At 42.1% G+C, this 24,330-nt stretch overlaps 1 protein-coding gene across 2 annotated transcripts; it reads right to left on the bottom strand.

Moving 5' to 3' along the window:
* Positions 1–897: 897 nt before the first annotated feature.
* On the bottom strand, positions 898–2,082 carry LOC134217201 (uncharacterized). 2 transcript variants are annotated; one of them, XM_062695986.1, is made up of 2 exons: positions 1,564–2,082; positions 898–1,493 (listed from the first exon to the last, which is right to left on the bottom strand). In XM_062695986.1, exons 1-2 carry the CDS (start codon positions 2,072–2,074, stop codon positions 1,474–1,476), a joined length of 531 nt encoding a protein of 176 aa, XP_062551970.1. In that variant the 5' UTR covers positions 2,075–2,082; the 3' UTR covers positions 898–1,473. The 2 variants fall into 2 exon arrangements, with proteins under 2 accessions (XP_062551970.1, XP_062551974.1); XM_062695990.1 differs by having other exon boundaries at positions 898–1,403.
* Positions 2,083–24,330: the final 22,248 nt, after the last annotated feature.

Raw genomic sequence — 24,330 nt, 5'->3', positions numbered from 1 at the left:
GTCCGATTTTCGTGGTGTGAACGATGGATGGTTCTCCCAGCAGCTGATGCAACTCGTGGTTCATTCGCCTCCTCCACGTACCGTCCGCCATCTGCACCCCACCATAGATGGTACGCAACACTTTCCTTTCGAAAACTCCCAGTGCGCGTTGGTCCTCCACGAGCACCGTCCAGGTCTCGTGTCCGTAGAGAACTACCAGTCTAATAAGCGTTTCAGACGAATTGATCTACCAAGATTCCTCAACTCGATATCAAGCCAATAACAACCATACATGCCCTTAGATGCCGTGTGCATGCTTCACGATTTGGATATGTCCAAACCGGATGTTCTAAGTTCTCCAAATCATTCAGGAATTCAGACGAATTGGTCTACCAGAACAACTGGGCTCTATATAAAGCCAATAGCAACCCATGGTGTCAATACAGTGCCTCGGAGGTCATGTGCATGATTAACGTTTTAGATATATCCAAAACGTATTTTTGAAGCTCTATAAATAATTCTGGAGTTCAGATAAATTGGTCTACAAAAAAAATATATTAAGCTCGTTTAGTGGAATGTGTTAAACCGTCTAAGACGAATTAAGTACTGTCCATTTAATTCCACCAGTTAATTTTCGTTATCTTTGCAGATACGTATTTCGACCACAACTGTGTGGTCGTCTTCAGTGTCTTGTACTTGACTCGACTTGAAGAAAACAATCGCAACTTACACTATTTATACTACGCTAGGTACCTAATCTAATCTTATTTGCCTACTTTATTTACCTATACAGTAAATTACTTTATTGTTTAGGTAGAAACTTGAAGAGCCAAGAGCTGCCATTTCCCTGATCCTTATTCAACAGCGCTGTTTGTACCTGTCGGTGGATTTCCAAACTCTCAGTAATTGGGTGATTTTCCTTATACACATGCTCTGCTACCTTAGATCTAAATTCGTAATGTAATCCCTTATCGTTTTCTCTTTTCGCCTTACTCACTTCCGCCATATGTTCCTTGAACCTTATATCTAATGATCTTTTTGTTTGGCCTACATAGATTTTTTCACATTGGGAACAACTTATCTTATAAACGCCTGCCTTATTCAACATTTCTACTTCATCCTTCGTTGAACCCAATAGAGACTTGAGTTGGTTGCTTCTACTGGAGAATACTAGATCGATGCCGAATTTCCTTAGTCGAGGGCGTAGCTGGTTGGTGATGTGTTTATCATATGGGACCGAAACTCTTTTCAGCGGCTCCTCTATCGGTGTCAGCGTTGTATGTCCATTTCGTCGTAGGGTCCTTTCCTTCTTGTTGATGATCGCTCGTATAGTCCTCTCCTGGTATCCGTTGATCTTCGCTGTTTCCAAGATGTATTGTAGTTCCTTCGTTTTTCCTTCTTCGCTCAGGGGTATCGTCTGCATCCTGTGGATCATGTGATGAAATGCTGCCATTTTATGTTGGTACGAATGGTTCGATGTATATGGGATGACTCTCATGGTGTTCGTGGGCTTCCTGTAGATTTCGAGGCTCAATTTTGTATTTGCTTCCCTGATGACTAGTAGATCCAAGAAAGGTAGTTTACCTTCTTTTTCCTCTTCGAAGGTAAATTTGATGTCCTTATGCACGTTGTTTATCGCTTCCAAAATCCTGGGTAGATCCTTTCGGTTGATGATGCTGAAAATGTCGTCGACGTATCTCCACCACTTCTGGGGTAGTATTCCTTGTTCTTGTAGGTTGTTCTCCAGATTCGCCATGAACAGTTCGCACAAAAACGGTGATAGCGGATTTCCCATCGGTGCTCCTTTCGTCTGTTTGTAGTAGTTGCCACGAAATGTGAAGTAGTTCTCCGTCATGCATAGCCTTGCCAGATTTAGGTACATCTTCACCTTTCCTCGCCATGTTGTTTCCGTCCCTTGTGTTAGCAGCCAATCCTCTAGAAGATTCAGAGCATCTTTCACTGGAACGCTAGGGAACAATGCCGCTACGTCGAATGATACCATTATGTCCTCTTCTTCGATGTGTCCTGATTCCAACAGCTTCTGGGCGAACTCCTGGGTGTTGATGACTGACCTGCTGGGGAATGGTTTCGGCATACTTTGGAACTCCTTTACCAACCCGATGCGAGAGATAGTTTCATCAGTGGGTTCCCCTACCCAAAACATAGCCAAATGGTTGGTAAAGGAGTTCCAAAGTATGCCGAAACCATTCCCCAGCAGGTCAGTCATCAAGGCCATACACTGTGTTCAGAATAATAGCAACGGAAGCCGTTTTTCATACAAAATGGTCAACTTTGAAAAGCTGTAACTTTGTACCCCGATGACCGATTGAGCTGAAATTTTAGCAGTGAACTACAAATATGTTGACATTTACACATACTAGATAACATTTTTTTCGAATGACGCGTTCAAAAATTCCGCACTAGGTCAAATTTTTCAAAATAATAGCAGTTTTTGTTTTGGAAATATCAGGAAACCAATCAATTGGAATGTTATCAATTTGAATTCAAGTGCTGCGAGACACTAAGTCAGGGATTGAATTTATCATTTCATTATCATTTAGTATTCAGCCAATAACTCATTCCACAGGCGGAATTCCGAAAAGTGTTGTATGGCGGACTTCTAGCGCTGATTCCCCTTTACAACTTTGTCTAAGGGTACATTGCTCTATGTCTAATATTAACAGCGTGAAACGCTAGTACCATTTTATATACTAAATGATAATAACACTTATTATCATTTAGTATTTTCACGCTGTTAATATTAGACATAGAGCAATGTACCCTTAGACAAAGTTGTAAAGGGGAAGCAGCGCTAGAAGTGCGCCATACAACACTTTTCGGAATTCCGCCTCTGAAATGTAATAACTCATTACTGAATACTAAATGATAATGAAATGATAAGTTCAATCCCTGCACTAAGTATATTATTAAAAAAAATACAAATTGTGGAATTTGATAATTGAATTGGTCAATATATCAAAAATAAAAACTGCTATTATTTTGAACAATTTGACCTATTGCGTAGTTTTTGAACGCGTCATTCGAAAAAAATGTTACCTAGTACCTATGTGTAAATTTCAACATATTTATAGCTCACTGCTAAAATTTCAGTTGTCGAGTCAAGTACGAGACACTGAAGACAACCTTACTATTGAGGTCGAAATATGAATCTGTCAAGGTACAATTAAGTGGTGGAATTAAATGGGATTGTAAAAACTCGTCTTACGACAAGTGAAGACATTCCACTAAAAAGCTCAAAATAATTTTCTTAATAAAATTTCAGCTCAATCGGTCATCGGGGTACAAAGTTACAGCTTTTCAAAGTTGACCATTTTGTATGAAAAACGGCTCCTGCTGCTATTATTCTGAACACGGGTGTACATATGAACACACAATTTAGATATGTTCCCATACGATAATCTGAAAGCTCAAAACATCATATTTGGACTGGACGAACCAAGATTGTAAACTGTAAGCATTGCCGATAGTAGCTTGAATATATTGGGTTCCTATCGGTTTTGTTCCAAGTTTACTTTGTACATCAATTCTGAACTCTTTAGTGATTAAAGTATTTAGCACCATATGTTGCTTTAGGTTTTGCACCGAGCACAATTGATTGACATAGACCAAATGGTTTGAATTCTAGAACGATTTGAAGAGCTTAGAATATCCGATTTGGACATATCTGAATTCTAAATCGCATGGCTTCAAGGCGCCTATATAAACATCATGGATTGCTATTGGATAAGTATCGAGCCCAGTTGCTTTGGTAAACCAGATCCCTAGTAGCATAGTTCAGTTCGATTGGGTTGCAGCTACTCAAATGTGACTGAATTTGCGACAGTGACTGATATATGACAAGTGTGCTACTCGGGATGGTCTAAACTCCAGAATGATTTGAGTAGATTAGAGTATTTGATTTGGACAGATATAAATCGTAAACCATGCACATTGTCTCTGAGCGCCAATAGCCAATAGATTGCTATAGGCTATATACCAACCATAGTTGACTTGAACATATTATGGGTATATCTAGATCGTTAATAATTCACATTGCCTGTAACGGCCTATTTGAGCTCCATATCTATGTTTGGGTTGCTATTGCCTGTTTGAGTTGCTATTGTCTTTGAATTAAGCCCAGCTGTCGAGGTGGATCAATAGGTTTGAACTCAAGAATGATTTGGAGAACTTAGAGCATCCGATTTGAGCATATCTAGATCATAAATCATGCATATGGTTTACAAGACCTGTATGGGTTGCTGCTGTCATTGAATATCTAGATCGTAAATCACCTGTATGGGTTCTAACTGGCTTGATATCGAGCCCAGTAATCTTGGTAGATCAATTCGTCTGAACTCCAGAAAGATTTGGAGAACTTAGAACATCCGGTTTCGACATATCTAGATCGTGAATCATGCACAAGGCCTCTAAGGGCCTGTATGGGTTGTTATTGGCTTGATATCGAGCCCAGTAATCTTGGTAGATCAATTCGTCTGAAACGCTTATTAGACCGGTAGTTCTCTAAGGACACGAGACCCGGACGATGCTATACCAACGACGATAGACCAACGCGCACTGGGAGCTTTCGAAAGGAAAGTGTTACCATCTATGGTGGGGTGCAGATGGCGGACGGTACGTGGAGGAGGCGAATGAACCACGAGTTGCATCAGCTGCTGGGAGAACCATCCATCGTTCACACCGCGAAAATCGGACGACTGCGATGGGCCGGGCACATAGCCAGAATGTCGGATAGTAACCCGGTGAAAATGGTTCTCGACAACGATCCGACGGGCACAATAAAGTGAGGTGCGCAGCGGGCAAGGTGGATCGATCAGGTGGAAGATGACTTGCGGACCCTCCGTAGACTGCGTGGTTGGCGACGTGTAGCCATGGACCGAGCCGAATGGAGAAGACTCTTATATACCGCACAGGCCACTTCGGCCTTAGTCTGAATAAAAATAAAAATAAACCTTGGTAGATCATTTCGTCTGAACTTCAGAATGATTTGGAGAACTTGGAACACCAGGTTTGGACATATCTAAATCGCAAATCATGCGCATAGCCTCTAAGGATCTATATGGATTGTTCTTCTTCTTCTTCTTCTTCTTATTGGCATTACATCCCCACACTGGGACAGAGCCGCCTCGCAGCTTAGTGTTCATTAAGCACTTCCACAGTTATTAACTGCGAGGTTTCTAAGCCAAGTTACCATTTTTGCATTCGTATATCATGAGGCTAACACGATGATACTTTATGCCCAGGGAAGTCGAGACAATTTCCAATCCGAAAATTGCCTAGACCGGCACCGGGAATCGAACCCAGCCACCCTCAGCATGGTCTTGCTTTGTAGCCGCGCGTCTTACCGCACGGCTAAGGAGGACCCTATATGGATTGTTATTGGCTTGATATCAAACCCAGTAATATTGGTAGACCAATTCGTCTGAACTCCAGAATGATTTGGAGAAATTAGAACATACGGTTTGGACATATCTAGATCATAAATTATGCGCATGGCCTCTAAGGGCATGTATGGGCACCATGGATTGCTATTGGTTTCGTACCAAGCGTAATTGACTTGGTAGACCAGGGCTCTAAAATCCAGAATGGTTTGGAGAACCTAGGACATCTGTAGAAATATTGTCAGCATTCACGATTCATCATTACTGAAATAGTATTATGTACATTTCTGAGAAAACAACAATAAAATCGTTCATTCGCGATATTTGTGTGCAATTTTCCTCCATGTAAAAGTGGCCAACTGACGATCCTTCCTCCGACGATTACAGGATGTAGATGTAGGTGTGGCCGATCCAGATTGTTGATCAATCTGTGGTCTGTTTCGGAAAATTTATGAGCAGAGGATTATTTTGGTATATAAACATGTGAATTTGGCTTAGAAATGCCTGAGATATTGCTAAGTCAAATCCGGGTCATAACCATATTGCGGATGTGTGGAGCATTGTTAGCTAGAGTTTTTCGCAATCAATATCAGTGTTGGTAAACTCATTCATAAATCTCAATCATTGAGCGCTCTCGCGCGAACTAACTCGTTTGCGATTTTAAAGGAATGCATCACGTATGAGTTTTTCACAAATCATTTCTTTCATTTCTCAAAAAATCATTTCGTTCCTAAAAGTTCCTAAAAAACCTACGATGATTCATTCAACTCAGTCATAAATTTTAAGGTGCTGAGTTGGGTGCGTTTAAACTTACGATTGATTTGAATCGTTCATGAGTTTTGAGATTTTGAGTTTTTACTTAAACATTAAACACTGATCAATATACCTACCACCCATTTTTGAAATGCGAATAATAAATATTAGCGGTTTACATCTATGTCTTACATCATATCTTAATACAAATGTTTTAGACACGAGTTCTACGTTCCTAAGCTATGACAGATAACATCCAGGTCCAGACGTGTTTTATTCGTGAAACCGGCGTCTAAGCATTTTGAAAACACCGGATTGCATACCAAAAACTGTAAATCTCTGGCAAAGTGTTCGAGAATACGAAAATTTAAAATAAACGCTATTTCAAATTGATATTGGTGAAGAGCTTCAGTATCTCATTGGTTTCAAGGAGACCGATAAGACTTCTTCACACCTTCTAGCAAGGTATTGCGCAACCCTTAGGCGTATTTTATGACAATTGAGGGAGCCGCATAATTATTAATAAGAAATTTAGAAATCTTGCGTGGATTTTCTTGTTGATACAAAAATAAACAATGGGATAGGTGTCATTGGTAACGGGAACAATCAGCGGTTGCGTAGATAGGAATTTCAGTTCAGTGTCGGAAAATAGTTCTTGTCAAACTTTTTATAGCATCCGCCATTATGGTGAGCATGGAAAGCTGGATTCGACAAAATTATTCGGATTTTACCGAAAGCAGTTTTTTTCCACGGCCAGCTAACTTAGAGCTCCTTTTGAAAATTCCTCTGAGTTGTGTACAAACTCATTTTCATTTTTCTCATAGCCTGAATGGGAAACATTTTTAATGTTCTCATTTTATCTTATTTTGATTGTTATTAAGCAAAGAAAACACGAACCTGGATGTGTCTGATCTATGCATGATGGTACATGGTTCTAGCGAAGGATATAGGGACCAAATCTCGATCATATGTGTTTTTTTTTGGTGCAGGTTTCCCTATATGAATGCGAAGAAAGTTATCAAACTTATGGGATACCTATTTCAAAATGCTGTCCACATATATGTGGTTCCTTAAGAGCTACGATATTTGTGCCAACAGCTTCCACCCACATTTCTCTCCGAATAGCATAACGGACTGTTCGCGTAATTGGAAAACGATGGAAACTATCTTTATCAATGCCATACTTCGCGCTACAACTACTGTTGCGGGAGGTGTTTGCTGGGGACTTCTAACCGATGCTTACAGCAAATGAAAGACATCTTTTATCAAACATTAGCTAAAAAGAATTTCGGTGACTTGTCAGGGGCCGATTGTGCCCTGCAAACACTCGCTGTTTGAGGTTTCGTTGTCTTTATATATCTACCGACTGTAACAACTACCGTCGAAACATTTTCGACCATGTCTCGTCTCTTCTAAATAAAATCTATATTGCTTTTTTTGTCGCCTTGTTCTACATCTGTCACTAATGCGCTGCTTTCCCATGTTTTTGTTTGCTTCCATTTCAGGTGTCAATCCAAAGAGAATCTTTATCCGTCGTGGATTCATAGGTTGAAGAACGCCCATCGGTCCTCCTCCAACGGAAATCAGTTGGATTTCCTGGAAAACACCCGAAAGTATCCACACGGGGTAGACACACGCTGGAAGAACAATATGGTGAAAGGCGTCACCATGTCTACCAAATACCCAACCATTAATAATTCATTCCAAGGAGCCACAACCGGCACACAAGATAAATCGATGAAATGACTTGGCAGGGATCGCCATCTGTAACGATAAACACCTATGCGAGACAGATTTCCCATTAGAGCTTTTTCTGGAACCCATTATCGTCGGTTGACAATAGCGAAAACAAATCGGCATCTACCCACAGACGACATAACGTTCGATTGGATACAGCAACTGGAGTACCCCTCGCACGATGCTATGGGCTATGGATGCCCACTCGTTGGACGAACGTACCAGCAGCAGCGCCGAAGAAGATTACAACATTTTGAAGAGATTTCCATCACTTGATTTCACGAACCATCCAAAAAGCCGGTCCCCAAGTAGGGTTGATTGATTTTTCAAGGGGTTTCGACTCCAGCTCGAAATTCAATAACGCGGCGCTGCCGGCGAGCATCCTTCACCTCACGGAAAGGGAAGGCACAGTTAATAAATCGCTTTTCCAAGGTTATTTGGGTGGGTACCCGGCGGGTCACGATGCTGCCGGAAGGTTGATAGCTTTAAATCACACACACAACACACATACACGCGCGCATGTGTTTTTAGTAAATATCGCGTTTCCTGTGAGACTGAAGCCAAAATATCTGTCACCGCCAGCAAATTATCACCACAAGATGCGTCTCACATAAGCAAAGAATTCTAGAAGTGATTTTTGACTTTAAGAAGAGATATGTTAGGGTTTGATGATTTTTTTTGTTCTACGCCTCTGTCAAGAGGAACATCATTAATAATTTAGCTTTCGCGACCGCACGTGAAATTGTTTTGATAGTCAATAAATGAGTTTTCCCCGAATGTGGATGATGAATAAGAAATTACGAATGATTATGTAATTGAAGGTGAGCCCCCGCGCCGCACGGCTTGTTACTGACGAATGGGCATTGAAACCACAGTACAGAAGAAATCGAAATGTTTTGAATTTTTAAAAACCATTGCCTTGGCTTGTTGGGTCGGAAGCGGGCACAGCGGTACCGCACACAAACACGTGCATTTTTTATTGGCTGTAAAAGTTCGACCCGAGACGGTGCCAGCATATGCGGGGAGGTGCGGGATTAGCAGACAGGGCAGCCATTGGCGTTAAATTATGCATGGTCCGTAAATAGACAGGAATCGACATTTTGAGGCTCCGGAAGGGACCCATCTGGTCGAGAATCCATTTATTAGCGATTCCGTTCTTTGAACTGCCGGTAATAAGCGGTTGTTTGTGTCTATTTTAAAAACCGGAACAAACAACAGATGGCGTTATGGATTTCTTGAGGATAGTGATAAAGCTTCATGTAGAGGTAGACCAGTTCAAAGAAAAAGCTTCTCATGGCTACGGAAGTGGCTAAATTCGATAGGTTTGCGGAGTTCCGACCTTCAACTCAACGGTTCATGCAGTGTTTGTTCCTCTGAAAGAAAATCACAAATTCGTGATTCGCCGTTGGAAGGTTGTTACATACAAACGAACAAAAGTTTTACCTTTTTAAATTAAAATATGGGCTTTACTAATCGGAAGTCATAGGTTATCAAATGTCGAATCCGACACGAATTCCATTGGGAATCCAAACCGGATCCGACCCGGATACCGTTAAGTATCTGACCTAAATTTCGATGGGAATCCGACACAAATTCCTGTAAAAATCCAACACAGTTTGAGAATCCGACAAGCATTCCGAGTAGGAATCCGACACGGAATCACGGTGGGAATCCGACACGGCATCCGGGTGGGAATCCGACACGGATTCCGGGTGGGAATCCGACGCGGATTCCGAGTAAAAATCTGACACGAATTCCGCGTAAGAATCCAACACAAATTCCAAGTGGAAATCCGACACGGATTCCGAGTGGGAATCCGACACGGATTCCGAGTGGGAATCCGACACGGATTCCGAGTGGGAATCCGACACGGATTCCGAGTGGGAATCCGACACGGATTCCGAGTGGGAAACCGACACGGATTCCGAGTGGGAATCCAACACGGATTCCGGGTGACAATCTGACACGAATTTCGAGTGTTAATCTGACACGGAATCCGAGTGCGAATCCGACACGGATTCCTAGTGGGAAACCGACACGGATTCCGAGTGGGAATACGACACGGATTCCGAGTGGGAATCCGACACGGATTCCGAGTGGGAATCCGACACGGATTCCGAGTGGGAATCCGACACGGAACCCGCGTGCTAATCCGACACGGATTCCGAGTGGGAATCCGACACGGATTCCGAGTGGGAATCCGACACGGATTCCGAGTGGGAATCCGACACGGATTCCGAGTGGGAATCCGACACGGATTCCGAGTGGGAATCCGACACGGATTCCGAGTGGGAATCCGACACGGATTCCGAGTGGGAATCCGACACGGATTCCGAGTGGGAATCCGACACGGATTCCGAGTGGGAATCCGACACGAATTCCGGGTAAAAATCTGACGCGGATTCCGAGTGTAAATCTGACACGAATTCCGCGTGAGAATCCGACACAAATTCCAAGTGGAAATCCAACACGGATTCCGGGTGGGAATCCGACACGGATTCCGAGTGGGAATCCAACACGGATTCCGGGTAAAAATCTGACGCGGATTCCGAGTGTAAATCTGACGCGAATTCCGCGTGAGAATCCGACACAAATTCCAAGTGGGAATCCGCACGGATTCCGGGTGGAAATCCGACACGGATTCCGAGTGGGAATCCGACACGAATTTCGAGTGGGAATCCGACACGGATTTCGAGTGGGAGTCCGACACGGATTTCGAGTAGGAATCCGACACGGATTCCGAGTGGGAATCCGACACGGTTTTCGAGTGGGAATCCGACACGGATTTCGAGTGGGAATCCGACATGGATTCCGAGTGGGAATCCGACACGGATTCTGGAGTGGGAATCCGACACGGATTCAGTGGGAATCCGACACGGATTCAGTGGGAATCCGACACGGATTCAGTGGGAATCCGACACGGATTCAGTGGGAATCCGACACGGATTCCGAGTGGGAATCCGACACGGATTCCGAGTGGGAATCCGACACGGATTCCGAGTGGGAATCCGATACGGATTCCGAGTGGGAATCCGACACGGATTCCGAGTGGGAATCCGACACGGATTCCGAGTGGGAATCCGACACGGATTCCGAGTGGGAATCCGACACGGATTCCGAGTGGGAATCCGACACGGATTCCGAGTGGGAATCCGACACGGATTCCGAATGGGAATCCGACACGGATTCCGAGTGGGAATCCGACACGGATTCCGAGTGGGAATCCGACACGGATTCCGAGTGGGAATCCGACACGGATTCCGAGTGGGAATCCGACACGGAATCCGACACGGATTCCGAGTGGGAATCCGACACGGATTCCGAGTGGGAATCCGACACGGATTCCGAGTGGGAATCCGACACGGATTCCGAGTGGGAATCCGACACGGATTCCGAGTGGGAATCCGACACGGATTCCGAGTGGGAATCCGACACGGATTCCGAGTGGGAATCCGACACGGATTCCGAGTGGGAATCCGACACGGATTCCGAGTGGGAATCCGACACGGATTCCGAGTGGGAATCCGACACGGATTCCGAGTGGGAATCCGACACGGATTCCGAGTGGGAATCCGATACGGATTCCGTGTGGGAATCCGATACGGATTCCGAGTGGGAATCCGACACGGATTCTGTTAGAGAGCCTTTGCTGGGGACTATCGTCTGCCCTTGTCGTGACCTCAGGGTCGTTTTTCTAAATGCTCTTGGGAGAAATTGAGGGGTGGTGGCGGAAATACTTCCCAAAAAAGAAACGAAGTGGACCACAAAAATGAAATAGAGATGGAATTGTTTTTTAAATTATAAAAATAGTTAATTACATTTCTTAATAAATCCGTTACATTTTAATCTGCTTCTGGTTAAATGTTCATGGATACAAAGGAGAATAGGAAAAAGGAGTACTTTACCACAACGTTGATCCCCTCTGTGGCGTCATGTTAAATCCTGTCCCGCCGCTCTGCAGTGGGATGGCCGGTCGAGATGACGCTTCGGTGAGGTCAGACATGCGGAAGGATGCTTCGGATACCGACGGGAAATTCGTCGGTCAGCCAGAACCGGTTTCGTCTCACCTTGGCTTCCCGTACCTCTGAGATGGATGACACCGCTTTTTCCCCCACTCGGCACCAACCGACGATCGGGTAACAAAATGGCGATTTCTTCAGCAGCTAGGGCGAAGGTATACGGTACGCCTACTATGACCGGTCTACGTGTGGAGATGGTGAACTTAATGACGGTCTTCTGGCACTTCGGGATGGGTAACTGCACCGGTAATAACTTCCTTCTCGTTGCCGCCGAAACACGTTGGAACCTTCTTCGGCAATCCACCAGTAAGGCGCAAGATGGCGAAATTTAGCACTTTTCCTCTTTTTGCCGGCCGGGCCAATACGATCGTGGCTGTCCGGCTGCGGTCGGTTGACGAGATGCGAAACGGTGAATATAGCACTCAAGATTTCCGTCGCAACGTGGAAATACGCGTCACCTTGGTACCAGCAGCAGGAACCGGCACTATGGCGTCTAATCACTAACGTTCACCTTCTAGCCGCCTGATCTCAGGAGGACAGGCGTTTTATCCGCTTCGGGCTTCGGCGGGTCGTCACTCACTCTCCGAGGATGACGTTTGATGATGACAGACATCATGGACAATGATGATGTCCGTAATGAGCTGTGGCTCACATGCGTAACGGGTCTTGTCGGGAAAGTAGGGATGGGCAGGGTGAATTCAAATTCGATTTCTTTTTGATTTTTCTTTGTTTTTGCTTTAGCTTTCCTAATTACTTTATAGGTTCCAGTTCAGTTATTGGGTTTCAAAGTTGGTAGAATCATTTCATTACTATTTTAAATTACTCTAGGAGCTAATCATAATATTTACAAAAGCTAAACTACAATGGAACCAAATTAGCGGGTTACATTCATCCCCGACCTCGTTTAAAAAAAACTTGTTTTTTTTTTTTAAGCTGGAAGTTGAGGAATTCTATTCTAGTAACTCTCCTTTCAATGAGAGTTAGTTTGATTTAGCGAATTGATTTTTCCGTTCTTAAGAGAGGAGCTCTTTTTCGCGAAATTACTTAACTCTTATTGATAGAGTCTGGCTATTAGAATAGAATGGACGATAGCTCTCTTTTCATTGAATGGTGAATAGATTTGGCGGAATGATTTGTCCGTTCTTATGAGAGGATCTCTTTCCCGCGAAATCACTTACCATTCAGTAATAGAGTCTGGCTGTCTGAATGGAATACGTAGTCGGGAGGCGGTAACTCTCTTTTTACCGAATGGTGAACAGCTTCGGCGGAATGATTTGTCCGTTCTTATGAGAGGAACTCTTTTCCGCAAAATCACACACCATTCAGTAATAGAGTCTGGTTACCTGACAGGTAAGGATAATGGGTTCTACATCAAGTAGCTCTCTTTTAATTCAGCGGTGGACTGATTTGGTGGAATGATTTGTCCGTTCTGACGAGAGGAACTCTTTTCCACCAGATCACAAACCGTTCAATTATAGAGTCTAGCTACGAAGGGAATAGGTCTTGGTCAGGAGTTCTCGCTGTTGCAGCTCTCTTTTGGTTACGAGTTGACTAGATCTGGTGGAATGATTTGTCCGTTCTTATGAGAGGAACTCTTTTCCACCAGATCACTTAACTCTCAACCATAGAGTCTGGCTGCTCAGCTAGTGAACGAAATGAATCAAAATAATATGCATCACCGGGAATCATGGCCTTCCGGCATAAGGGTTCGTCAGAAAAAAGCAGGTCCAACCTCTCGAAATCAAATCTTTAGAAATATTAAGCTTTTATTTACCTAATTGATACTTTTATTGTAAATTTAACTTAAGCTAAGAAGAGAAAAATAAGTATTCTAGAAACCTCTTCATTTTATTTAATCATCACCGAAGTGAAATTCGGGATTAAAAAAAAACTCACTCACCCTTTCATTCAGTCCCCCCACCTTTCATACAATTTTCATTCACTCTTTCCATTCACACTGTTGTCTGGTCAAAAAACATCCTACCAAGAACAACACTCATACACACTAGTTTTGACGACTATAATTATTATTAGGGCCCTAATCCTATAATTTGAGAAGGTTTAGTGTTCTCGCCAAACCTCTCGATGTTGGTGTAATTCGATTGACGATATTTACCACCTGGGAGTGGTTACTATTCTAGTAACCATTTTCCCTAAATGTGCCTCTGGCAAAACCGAGAGACGAGATAAAAAAAATTAAGCAGAACATGATGTGAATGAGGAGTAAAGGACCATCGGTACTCTGACGACTACAAGAGCCGAGAAGCATGAATGATTTTTTTTTTTAATTTAAGTTGATTTTCCACGGTGAGAGGCAATCCTATGAGAAGAGGAAGTGAGACAGGAGTTCCACTGGCAATTTTTATGTTCTATAGTCTGCCATTCTCGAGCAGTTAGAACAGAGGGAGCCAGTGTCGACTAGAAGCCTGTTTCTTCCTTTGTGTACTCGATCAGGGCGCATCCTCTGATTGTGGTTTGTGGTTATGAACATCTACCAGATATCCATTCCACAATTACAGCTGATGGCCTCTATGTTGAAGGTAGAACAACCTGTAAACGAACGTTGAGCGTTTCTTCGCTCGATGTACGTAGGTTGACGAAGTCCCGGAATAATAATATCCCATTCGGGTTGCGGGAATTGTGAACTGCGTCCTTAATCAGGATAATAAGGCTATCACTGTCAAAAAGCGCGCAAAAGTTTATGCCGTAAACTATTACCGAAGTATGGGAACGATTCTCGTTGGGAAGTTGGTAAATCGAAGTCGAAGATACGTGATAAAAACTATCTGAAGCCGACCTGAAACAGGCGGGACGGCTTACGCCAAGAAATTGTGGTTCAGCGGCCGGCGGTTTTGGGCTCGCTGCCCTATCGTTTTTTATGCAATGCGGACAGTTACGAGCGGGTAGCCTTGAAACCCACTATCTTCGCCCAGCACTTCATTCGGAGGCCTGCATGTGTCCATCCGATGGCCGAACTTATCGCAACTAAAGCACTGACGAATTGAGAGAGGCTGATGGGACTCGGTACTGTATTTGAGTGAGAAGCTGTCGTATGATCTTGTGAAAAGGATGCGGAACTGTACGCATAATGTTCAGTGGATTTAACCGAATTCTCGAGCAGTGCATCACTGATATTGTTAAAGTCCGCAGCGACTCGATGAGTGGCTGGATAGGGAGTGACCGGGGGTTTTAAAATCGGAGTACTAACTATTTCTCCCCAATTCACATCGAATTCTACCTGAATTATTTTCTGAGGTTCATTCTCGTTTGTCAAATGCCCATGAAGGCTTTTTCGCCTCCGGAAATAGGTGGGATCATCAAGAATTACCATTGCTAGGATATTGAGCTCAAATTCGAGCTCATAGGGCATTAAATGGTCCACCCTTAAGGAGTGGTACCATTCTAGAATTTTGTCGACTGCCTGGGAATAATTCATTAGTGCTTCGGCCATTTTCGAAACCGAAAATGCTTTAAAAATATTAAATGCGAAAAATATATACAATAAATTCTACCAAATAATCTAAACCTAAAGAGTTTACCCCTAATTAGCTACGATTCACAAGAAATGTGAAAAAACCGTAGCTTTAACTAAAAAAGAAGGCTAAATTCAAACCTATGCTGTCGCATAAATTTTGCGACCAAGGAGAAACTAGCATAAATCTATGCTATTTCCCTAAGCTAAACCCTAAACGAAATTATAAAACTAAAAAAATTACAATTTTGAAAAACTGTATAAATGAAAAGTTGTTATTTAGAATCACTTATTATAGGCTTAATTATTTACAATGTATCAATGTATAATAGATTAAATTTCTAAAGTCGATTGAAAGGCGACAATTATGAAAATTTCTCATCATCCGAACCCATACCAGAAAATGAATTAATGGATGCAATGATTATAATGAATACAAACCTTTTCACTTTTTAAAGAACAATTGGAATAAAGGATTCCAATTCCTCCCGGAGCTTACTTGAAAAGGGTTCCACTTTAGGGTTAAAGTGGAAACCTTTTCTTTTAATTTTCTTTTGCGTTGAGCGCCAATTGTTAGAGAAACTTTTTGCTGGGGACTATCGTCTGCCCTTGTCGTGACCTCAGGGTCGTTTTTCACAATGCTCTTGGGAGAAATTGGAGGGGTGGTGGCGGAAATACTTCCCAAAAAAAGAAACGAAGTGGATCACAAAAATGAAATAGAGATGGAATTGCTTTTTTTAAATGATAAAATAGTTAATTACATTTCTTAATAAATCCGTTACATTTTAATCAGCTTCTGGTTAAATTTTCATGGATACAAAGGAGAATAGGAAAAAGGAGTACTTTACCACAACGTTGATCCCCTCTGTGGCGTCATGTTAAATCCTGTCCCGCCGCTCTGCAGTGGGATGGCCGGTCGAGATGACGCTTCGGTGAGGTCAGACATGCGGAAGGATGCTTCGGATACCGACGGGAAATTCGTCGGTCAGCCAGAACCGGTTTCGTCTCACCTTGGCTTCCCGTACCTCTGAGATGGATGACACCGCTTTTTCCCCCACTCGGCACCAACCGACGATCGGGTAACAAAATGGCGATTTCTTCAGCAGCTAGGGCGAAGGTATACGGTACGCCTACTATGACCGGTCTACGTGTGGAGATGGTGAACTTAATGACGGTCTTCTGGCACTTCGGGATGGGTAACTGCACCGGTAATAACTTCCTTCTCGTTGCCGCCGAAACACGTTGGAACCTTCTTCGGCAATCCACCAGTAAGGCGCAAGATGGCGAAATTTAGCACTTTTCCTCTTTTTGCCGGCCGGGCCAATACGATCGTGGCTGTCCGGCTGCGGTCGGTTGACGAGATGCGAAACGGCGAATATAGCACTCAAGATTTCCGTCGCAACGTGGAAATACGCGTCACCTTGGTACCAGCAGCAGGAACCGGCACTATGGCGTCTAATCACTAACGTTCACCTTCTAGCCGCCTGATCTCAGGAGGACAGGCGTTTTATCCGCTTCGGGCTTCGGCGGGTCGTCACTCACTCTCCGAGGATGACGTTTGATGATGACAGACATCATGGACAATGATGATGTCCGTAATAAGCTGTGGCTCACATGCGTAACGGGTCTTGTCGGGAAAGTAGGGATGGGCAGGGTGAATTCAAATTCGATTTCTTTTTGATTTTCTTTGTTTTGCTTTAGCTTTCCTAATTACTTTATAGGTTCCAGTTCAGTTATTGGGTTTCAAAGTTGGTAGAATCATTTCATTACTATTTTAAATTACTCTAGGAGCTAATCATAATATTTACAAAAGCTAAACTACAATGGAACCAAATTAGCGGGTTACAATTCCGAGTGGGAATCCGATACGGATTCCGAGTGGGAATCCGATACGGATTCCGAGTGGGAATCCGATACGGATTCCGAGTGGGAATCCGACACGGATTCCGAGTGGGAATCCGACACGGATTCCGAGTGGGAATCCGACACGGATTCCGAGTGGGAATCCGACACGGATTCCAAGAGGGAATCCGACACGGAAATCTCCGTTGGAAATCTGACCCAGATTCCGTTGAATATCCAGATTCCATATGGAATTCTATCCGGATTCCGTTGAAAATTCAACCCTGATTCCGTTGGAAATTCGACTCAGATTCCGTTGGAAATTGGACTCAGATTCCGTTGGAAATTCGACCCAGTTTCCGTTGGGAATTCGATCCGGATTCCGTTGAAAACTCTACCCAGATTCCGTTGGAAATCTGACCCAGATGCCGTTGATTATCCGATCCAGATTCCGTTGGGAATTCCATCCGGATTTCGTTGAAAATTCGACCCAGATTCCGTCGAAAATTCGACTCAGATTCCGTTGGAAATTCGACCCAGTCTCTATTGGAAATTCAATCCAGATTCCGTTGGAATTTCGACCTAGATTCCAATGTTAATCCAACCCTGATTCCGTTGGAAATCTGACCCAGATTCCGTTGGTTATCCGATCCAGATTCCGTATAGAATTCCATCCGGATTCCGTTGAAAGTTCGACCCAGATTCCGTTGGAAATTTGACTCAGATTCCGTTGGAAATTCGACTCAGATTCCGTTCAAAATTCGACCCAGTTTCCGTTGGGAACTCGATCCGGATTCCGTTGAAAACTCTACCCAGATTCCGTTGGAAATCTGACCCCGACTCCGTTGGATATCTGACCCAGATGCTGTTGATTATCCGACCCAGATTCCGTCGAAAATTCCACTCAGATTTCGTTGGAAATTCGATCCAGATTCCGATGACCGACCCATATTTTTTTCCATCCGGATTCCGTTGAAAATTCGACCCAGATTCCGTTGGAAATCCGACTCAGATTCCGATAGAAATTCGACCCAAATTCCGTTGGAATTTCGACCCAGATTCCGATGTTAATCCAACCCTGATTCCGTTGGAAATCTGACCCAGATTCCGTTGGTTATCCGATCCAGATTCCGTTGGAAATTCAACTCAGATTCCGTTGGTTATCCGACCCAGTTTCCTTTGGGAATTCGATCCAGATTCCGTTGGAAATCCGACTCGGATTTCGTTGAAAATTAGACCCTGATTCTGTTGAGAATTCGATCCAGATTTTGTTGAAAATTCGACTCAGAATCCGACAAGGATTCAATTGGAAATGCGACTAGGGCTCCGTTGGGAATCCAACTCAGATTCCGCTGGAAATCTGACACGGATTCCGTTGAGAATCGAACACGGATTACGTTGAAAATTCGATACTGATTTCGTTGGAAATCCGACAGGGGTTCCGTTGAGATTCCAACCCGTATTCCGATGTTAATCCGACCCAGATTCTGTTGTAAATCTGACCCAGATTCCGTTGGATATTCCATCCAGATTCCGTTGGAAATTCTATCCGGATTCCATTGAAAATTCGACCCAGTTTCTGTTGAGTATTTCGTTGGAAATCTGAATAGGATTCCGTTGAATTCCACCCTGATTCTGTTGAGAATTCGACCCAGATTCCGTTCGAAATTTGACTCCGATGTGAATCCAACCCAGATTCCGGCGGAAATCCAACCCAGATTCAGTAGGAAATCCAATAGGGGTTCGGTTGGGATTCCGACCCGTATTCCGATGGTAATTCGACCCAGATTCTGTTGGAAATCTAACCCAGATTCCGTCGAAAATTCGATCCAGATTTCGTTGGAAATTCGACTCGGATTCCGTTGAGAATTCCATCCGGATTCCGTTGAGAATTAGATCCAGATTCCGTTAGAAATTCGACCCTGATTCTGTTGAGAATTCGATTCAAATTCCATTTGAAATTCGATCCAGATTCCGTTGAAAACTCGACTCAGATTCCGTTGGAAATTCGACGCAGATTCCGATGTGAATCCGACCCAGATTCCGGCGGAAATCCAACTCAGACTCCGATGTGAATCCGACCCAGATTCCGACGGAAATCCAACTCAGATTCAGTTCCGACAAAGATTCCGCTGGAAATCCGACTTGGATTCCGTTGAGAATCTAACACGGATTACGTTCGAAATCCGACACGGGTCCGTCTACTTCTTCCGGAAATGTTTGCATGTTGTCCGCATATATATCGTGATGATCATCGGTGACTGAGAAACTGTAAAACTGAGATTCAGAAGTATATAAAATCATCAGACTGGGTAATAGTCATCAGAGAGAAAATTTTCATGGTAATTAAAAAGGAAGAACTTGGATGTGCAAATTTTCTTTATATCGCTTCCCCTTCTCAAACATCTTCTATCTATATATATAAAAATCAATCTATGTATGTATGTTCGCTAACTACTTCTGAACCACTTGGCCGAATTCAACCAAATTTGGTACACACGTTCTCTATCCTCAGGGGAAGTTGACAAGGGGGGTGGGGGGGTAATTTAGAAAGGGGGGCGGGGTTTTGTTTAGAAAACGAACAATTATGTGTAACTTGCATCTCCTAGGACCGATTTCAATCAAATTTTGTACACATATTCAATATAAGGAGACAACCATATGAGAGTGTAATCTTTGAAAGGGGGAGGGTCTGGAGGGAGGGGTATGGTTCAGAAAACGGGTAATTCAGAGTAAATTCTGAACCCCTGCACCGATTTCAACCAAATTTGATACAAACATTCTCTACCCTAAACAAAAGATAACAAAGCGGGTGGGGCGGTCATTGTAAAAAAGGGGAGGGTAGGGGGGGAAGGGTTGTCTTTAGAAAACGAGCAATTCAGTGTAACTCCCAACCCCCAGTACCCATATCAACCAAATTTTGTACACATATTCACTAAGAGTAGTCGATCATATGGAAGTGTAATTGGGGAAAAAGGGAGGGGCTGGGGGAGGGTATTGTTCAGAAAACAAGCAATTCAGTGTATCTTTTGAACCCCTGGACCGATTTCATCCAAATTTGGTACACACATTCTCTATCCTAAGGAGAAAATAACAAAGGGTGGTATGATCATTGGGAAAAAGGGAGGGTAAGGGGAAGGGTTGTATTTAGAAAAGAGCAATTCAGTGTAACACCTAACTCCCAGGACCGATTTCAACCAAAATTGGTGTACACATTTTCTATCCCAAGGAGAAGATAACAAAGGAGGTGGGAGGGTCATTGGGGAAAAAGGAAGTTATGGGGAAGGGGTTGTCTTTAAAAAAATGAGCAATTCAGTGTAACTCCCAGGATAAATTACAACCAGATTTGGTACACTTATTCTCTATTTTGGAAGATGTTTATTGAAAAGGTAGAAGGGCCAAACAAATATATAAAAATAGATTGATACAAAGGAACAATTCTATGAGCGGTAGATCTACCTCTGTGGGTTTTGTGCTACAGCATTGGACATTTTAATTGAATAATTTACTTTTCAGTCCCTAGCAAAGCCGAATACATATAGCTATTAGCTATCTATATATTTCGGATACTTATTCAACGTATGTGACGTATGTGATTTTGTAAACAAAAATTTAAACGTTGATTTCTGCAATCTGATAGCACTCCCACGCAAACCATCGCCACATACAGGTAGGGGGAGGTTTCGGCTACATGTTCGTTGTGTTGGTTTGCGTAGGAGTGCCATCATATTTGACAAATCGACGTATGCATCTTTGTTTACAAAATCACATACGTCCTTTTGAATAAGTACCGAGATATATAAAACTCAATGTTTGTATGTTTGTGTGTATGCTCCAGCCTAACTTCTGAACCCATTATTGTATTGTTTAGTTATCGATCAATTTAACCATTTATCGAAATTATGGTTGCCCAGTGACAAGCAATGATTAATGTGTTTCCTTCTGGATGGTGAATGTGATCCCTTCTTTAAAAATAGACGTTTGCCCGGAATAAGGCATCGGTGGATGTTTTTCCTTCTTTAGAAATAAACGTTTGCCCGGAATATGGCGATTATGGGTTTGCTCCTTCTTCAAAACCAGTCAATGTTTTCAAATGAAATCTGCCTTCTTCTGATCAAATGATGAAGTATCGATAAGAAAACGCAATTATCCTGTTGACCAATTGGTTTATTCATTTTCCGATTGTGAAAAAAAACTGCGAATCAAACTGGCAATTCCGAGCAAGGCCGGGTACATAAAGCTAGTTTGGGATAAAGATGGATAAATTTGGTTGAGTTGTAAACAAGAAACGGAAGTAAACATTCTGCCATCGAGTTTGGTCAAGTTCGTTAGCAAATGACGTGCACGCGTCGATTGGCCTACTTTAGAATAAAATGCTGCGGTTGGGTCGATGTGGCACTTTTTTATTAGACAATGTCTATTGTTGTCTAGAAAACATTAAAGGTGAAATTCAAACAGCAGCTGTCAAAACAATGCAATGCGGATCAAGCGAAGTAGGCTTTACCACGAGACGCACGGGTTGTGTGTTCTCAATGTGCGTGGCTCAATATGCTCTTGCCATGGTGTTAATCATTCTATTTTTTTAAAGTTTTCATTCTTATACAATTTTGAAATGTTTAAAAATAATTGTTAACCAAATTTATATTTTTTGTCGTTTTTGCGCCGAACAAACGAGCTATTGTCGGTGAAGATTAATATTGTTTTTAAAAACGAAATATCTGAAATCTTTGCATTAGAAACGAATCGCTTTATCGAAATTAGTAGAATAGCAATCGTGAGAGAAGTAAAACTTATAAGGTTAGTTCAATTTATTGAGTGAGTGAAATGTAATCCACTAACAAACATCTCATATAGGAAGTAATTCGAACAGAACATAACAACCAAAAAAAAATAATGGCACCTTTCAAGTTTCAATTGTGTCGCACACTTTTTCCCTCTTTTTAAAACCAGAAATCCAAGAATTATATAAAAAGAAAGTATAAGAATCTTTTTCCTCCTGTCTCTCACATATTCAATCAGTGTTTGAAACGAAAACTAAGCAGAAGGAAGCGAATGTAACCCATCAGCTAAAATATGTAAAGCAAAACAACAGAAGATCTCTTTAAATACACATATATTTTTAATATTCGTTTTTTGACCTTATACGAGATGGAATCACTTGTTATTATATGCAGTTAATGGAAAGATAATAAAAACGAAACCATAAGCGAATGGAAGAGCGACGTAAACACAGAATAGCGAACGTTATATATCTATCGACTAAGATCATACAGCCAGAAACACAAACACACATACAATCACCCGTACCTATACTAAGTAAAGAAGGAAATAAAACCGCGAAACCAGCCCAAACAATACAACAGAAACGGCGCGCAACTCTCTCACTCTCGATTGATACAACAAATAGAAGATAAACCAAACGTTTGGCAGAATAACAAAACCGGAAAACGAAGAAAAGGCGAATACTTTGAAACCAAAACGTGTTAAAATGCGATTACTACTACATACATACACATATAATGTCGAACGAAAGCATAACTCTTTTTCTCTCTTTTAGTCCCTTTTCAAATAATCGAATTACACAACGTCACACACAGACACATAAACATTCACTCACACACGAATACAAGCCCCCAATACTAGAAAAGAAAATCTCAAAACCCCCTTTGAATCAAATTTAAAGCAAAGCATTGTTGACGCAAATAAAAATGTGTGCGTGCGTGAAAGTCCCGTTCGTTCGTTCGTTCGTTCGTTGGTTGAGATGATTATGATAATGTTGATGGACAATGCGAAGTGAAAAGTCACAAATTTGCATCTAGCATTTTTTTTTTAATTTAAATTTTTAAACGTGACCATATATTAAAGTAAAAGAAAAGAACAAGTAACAAAACTAAACAAAAAAGGAATATTTATATGTAAAAGTGCGTGCATTTGTATTTGTATTTTGTCTCTTTGAACGAAGAAAACTTAAAATATTATAAAAGAAAAAGGAAAACAAAACTACACACACGAACATACACAATCACTTACACACAGTGGACAAACGGTTTAGAAATCAGAAACAATGTGAAAAATAAATTTTAAGCTAATACAAATGATGCGGCGAAGCGGAAGGAAAATACCAAAAAGCAACATGACAACTCAATGACACATCCACACAAACACATGAACATACAAAAACACAACCGTAGACAGCGACAAGCCACTAGGAACCATTCTGATAAAGCTAAATGTGAATTATAAGAGCAAGTCTCGCAAATTTAGCATCAAATTTACTCTCTCACTAGCACACTCGTGTACACAAACGAACACATGGCCGCAAGATACGAACACAAACACACACACTCACTCACTCATACACACACAGGCATACACAGGATGGTGAACGAAAGCCCCATTGCGGCAGAAGAACTTAACGAAAATCTGGCAATCTCAAATCACACATCTGTCCGGGGTCTGTGTAGGAACGGAGAAAACAACCAAACAAAAGGAAAAGTCGAACTGTGTAGCAAAATGGACGCGTGACGTGGGTGCACGCGGGAAGAGCAAAGAGCAGAACAGCAAAACAACAACAACAACAACACACAGAAATACACATAATATTAAATTTAATATTAAATTATATATAAACAATGATGGAAGAAAAAAAAACACACGGCGAGGAAGGAGAAAAACGCGAAAGAAAAAACAGAAAAAAGCAGAAAATATTTAAGAGTAAATTGTTTAATCTAGTCTTCAAAGGTAATTAAAATTAAAGTGAGACATAAGAAGTGAAGCAAAATATGAAAGCAGATAATGCAACGGAAACGTTGGCGTGGAAGATAAGAATAAAATCCAACGGGAGAAACAAAGAGCAAGAAAAAAAAACTATTAAATATGAATAAATAATTTAAAAGAGATAAAATAAAGGAAAATGGAAAGAAAATCCTAAAAGCTAATGGTGACCGGTAAGCTGACGGATGACATATCACAGCCTTGGGTACAACCGCACTAAGTTATCGACCTCTAAAATCAAATAGTTGTTTAATTGGGATAATTTTGGGATTATATGGTCATTGGTCACAAAATAAGAAGGAGTTCGTCGCTTCAACGCCGTTGAAGTTATTTGCATTTTTACATGATTGCATGT

The sequence above is a fragment of the Armigeres subalbatus genome, chromosome 1, assembly GCF_024139115.2.
Source record: "Armigeres subalbatus isolate Guangzhou_Male chromosome 1, GZ_Asu_2, whole genome shotgun sequence".
NCBI classification, from domain to species: Eukaryota; Metazoa; Arthropoda; class Insecta; order Diptera; family Culicidae; genus Armigeres; species Armigeres subalbatus.
This window is presented reverse-complemented; position numbering and strand designations above follow the sequence as displayed.

Excerpts from the sequence above, each read along its gene's own strand:
- LOC134217201 (XM_062695986.1), bottom strand. The coding sequence starts at position 2,074 with ATGCCGAAACCATTCCCCAGCAGGTCAGTCATCAACACCCAGGAGTTC. Across the intron at positions 1,494-1,563 it reads CTTCGAAGAGGAAAAAGAAG|GAAGCCCACGAACACCATGA; the intron begins GTAAACTACCTT and ends CGAAATCTACAG.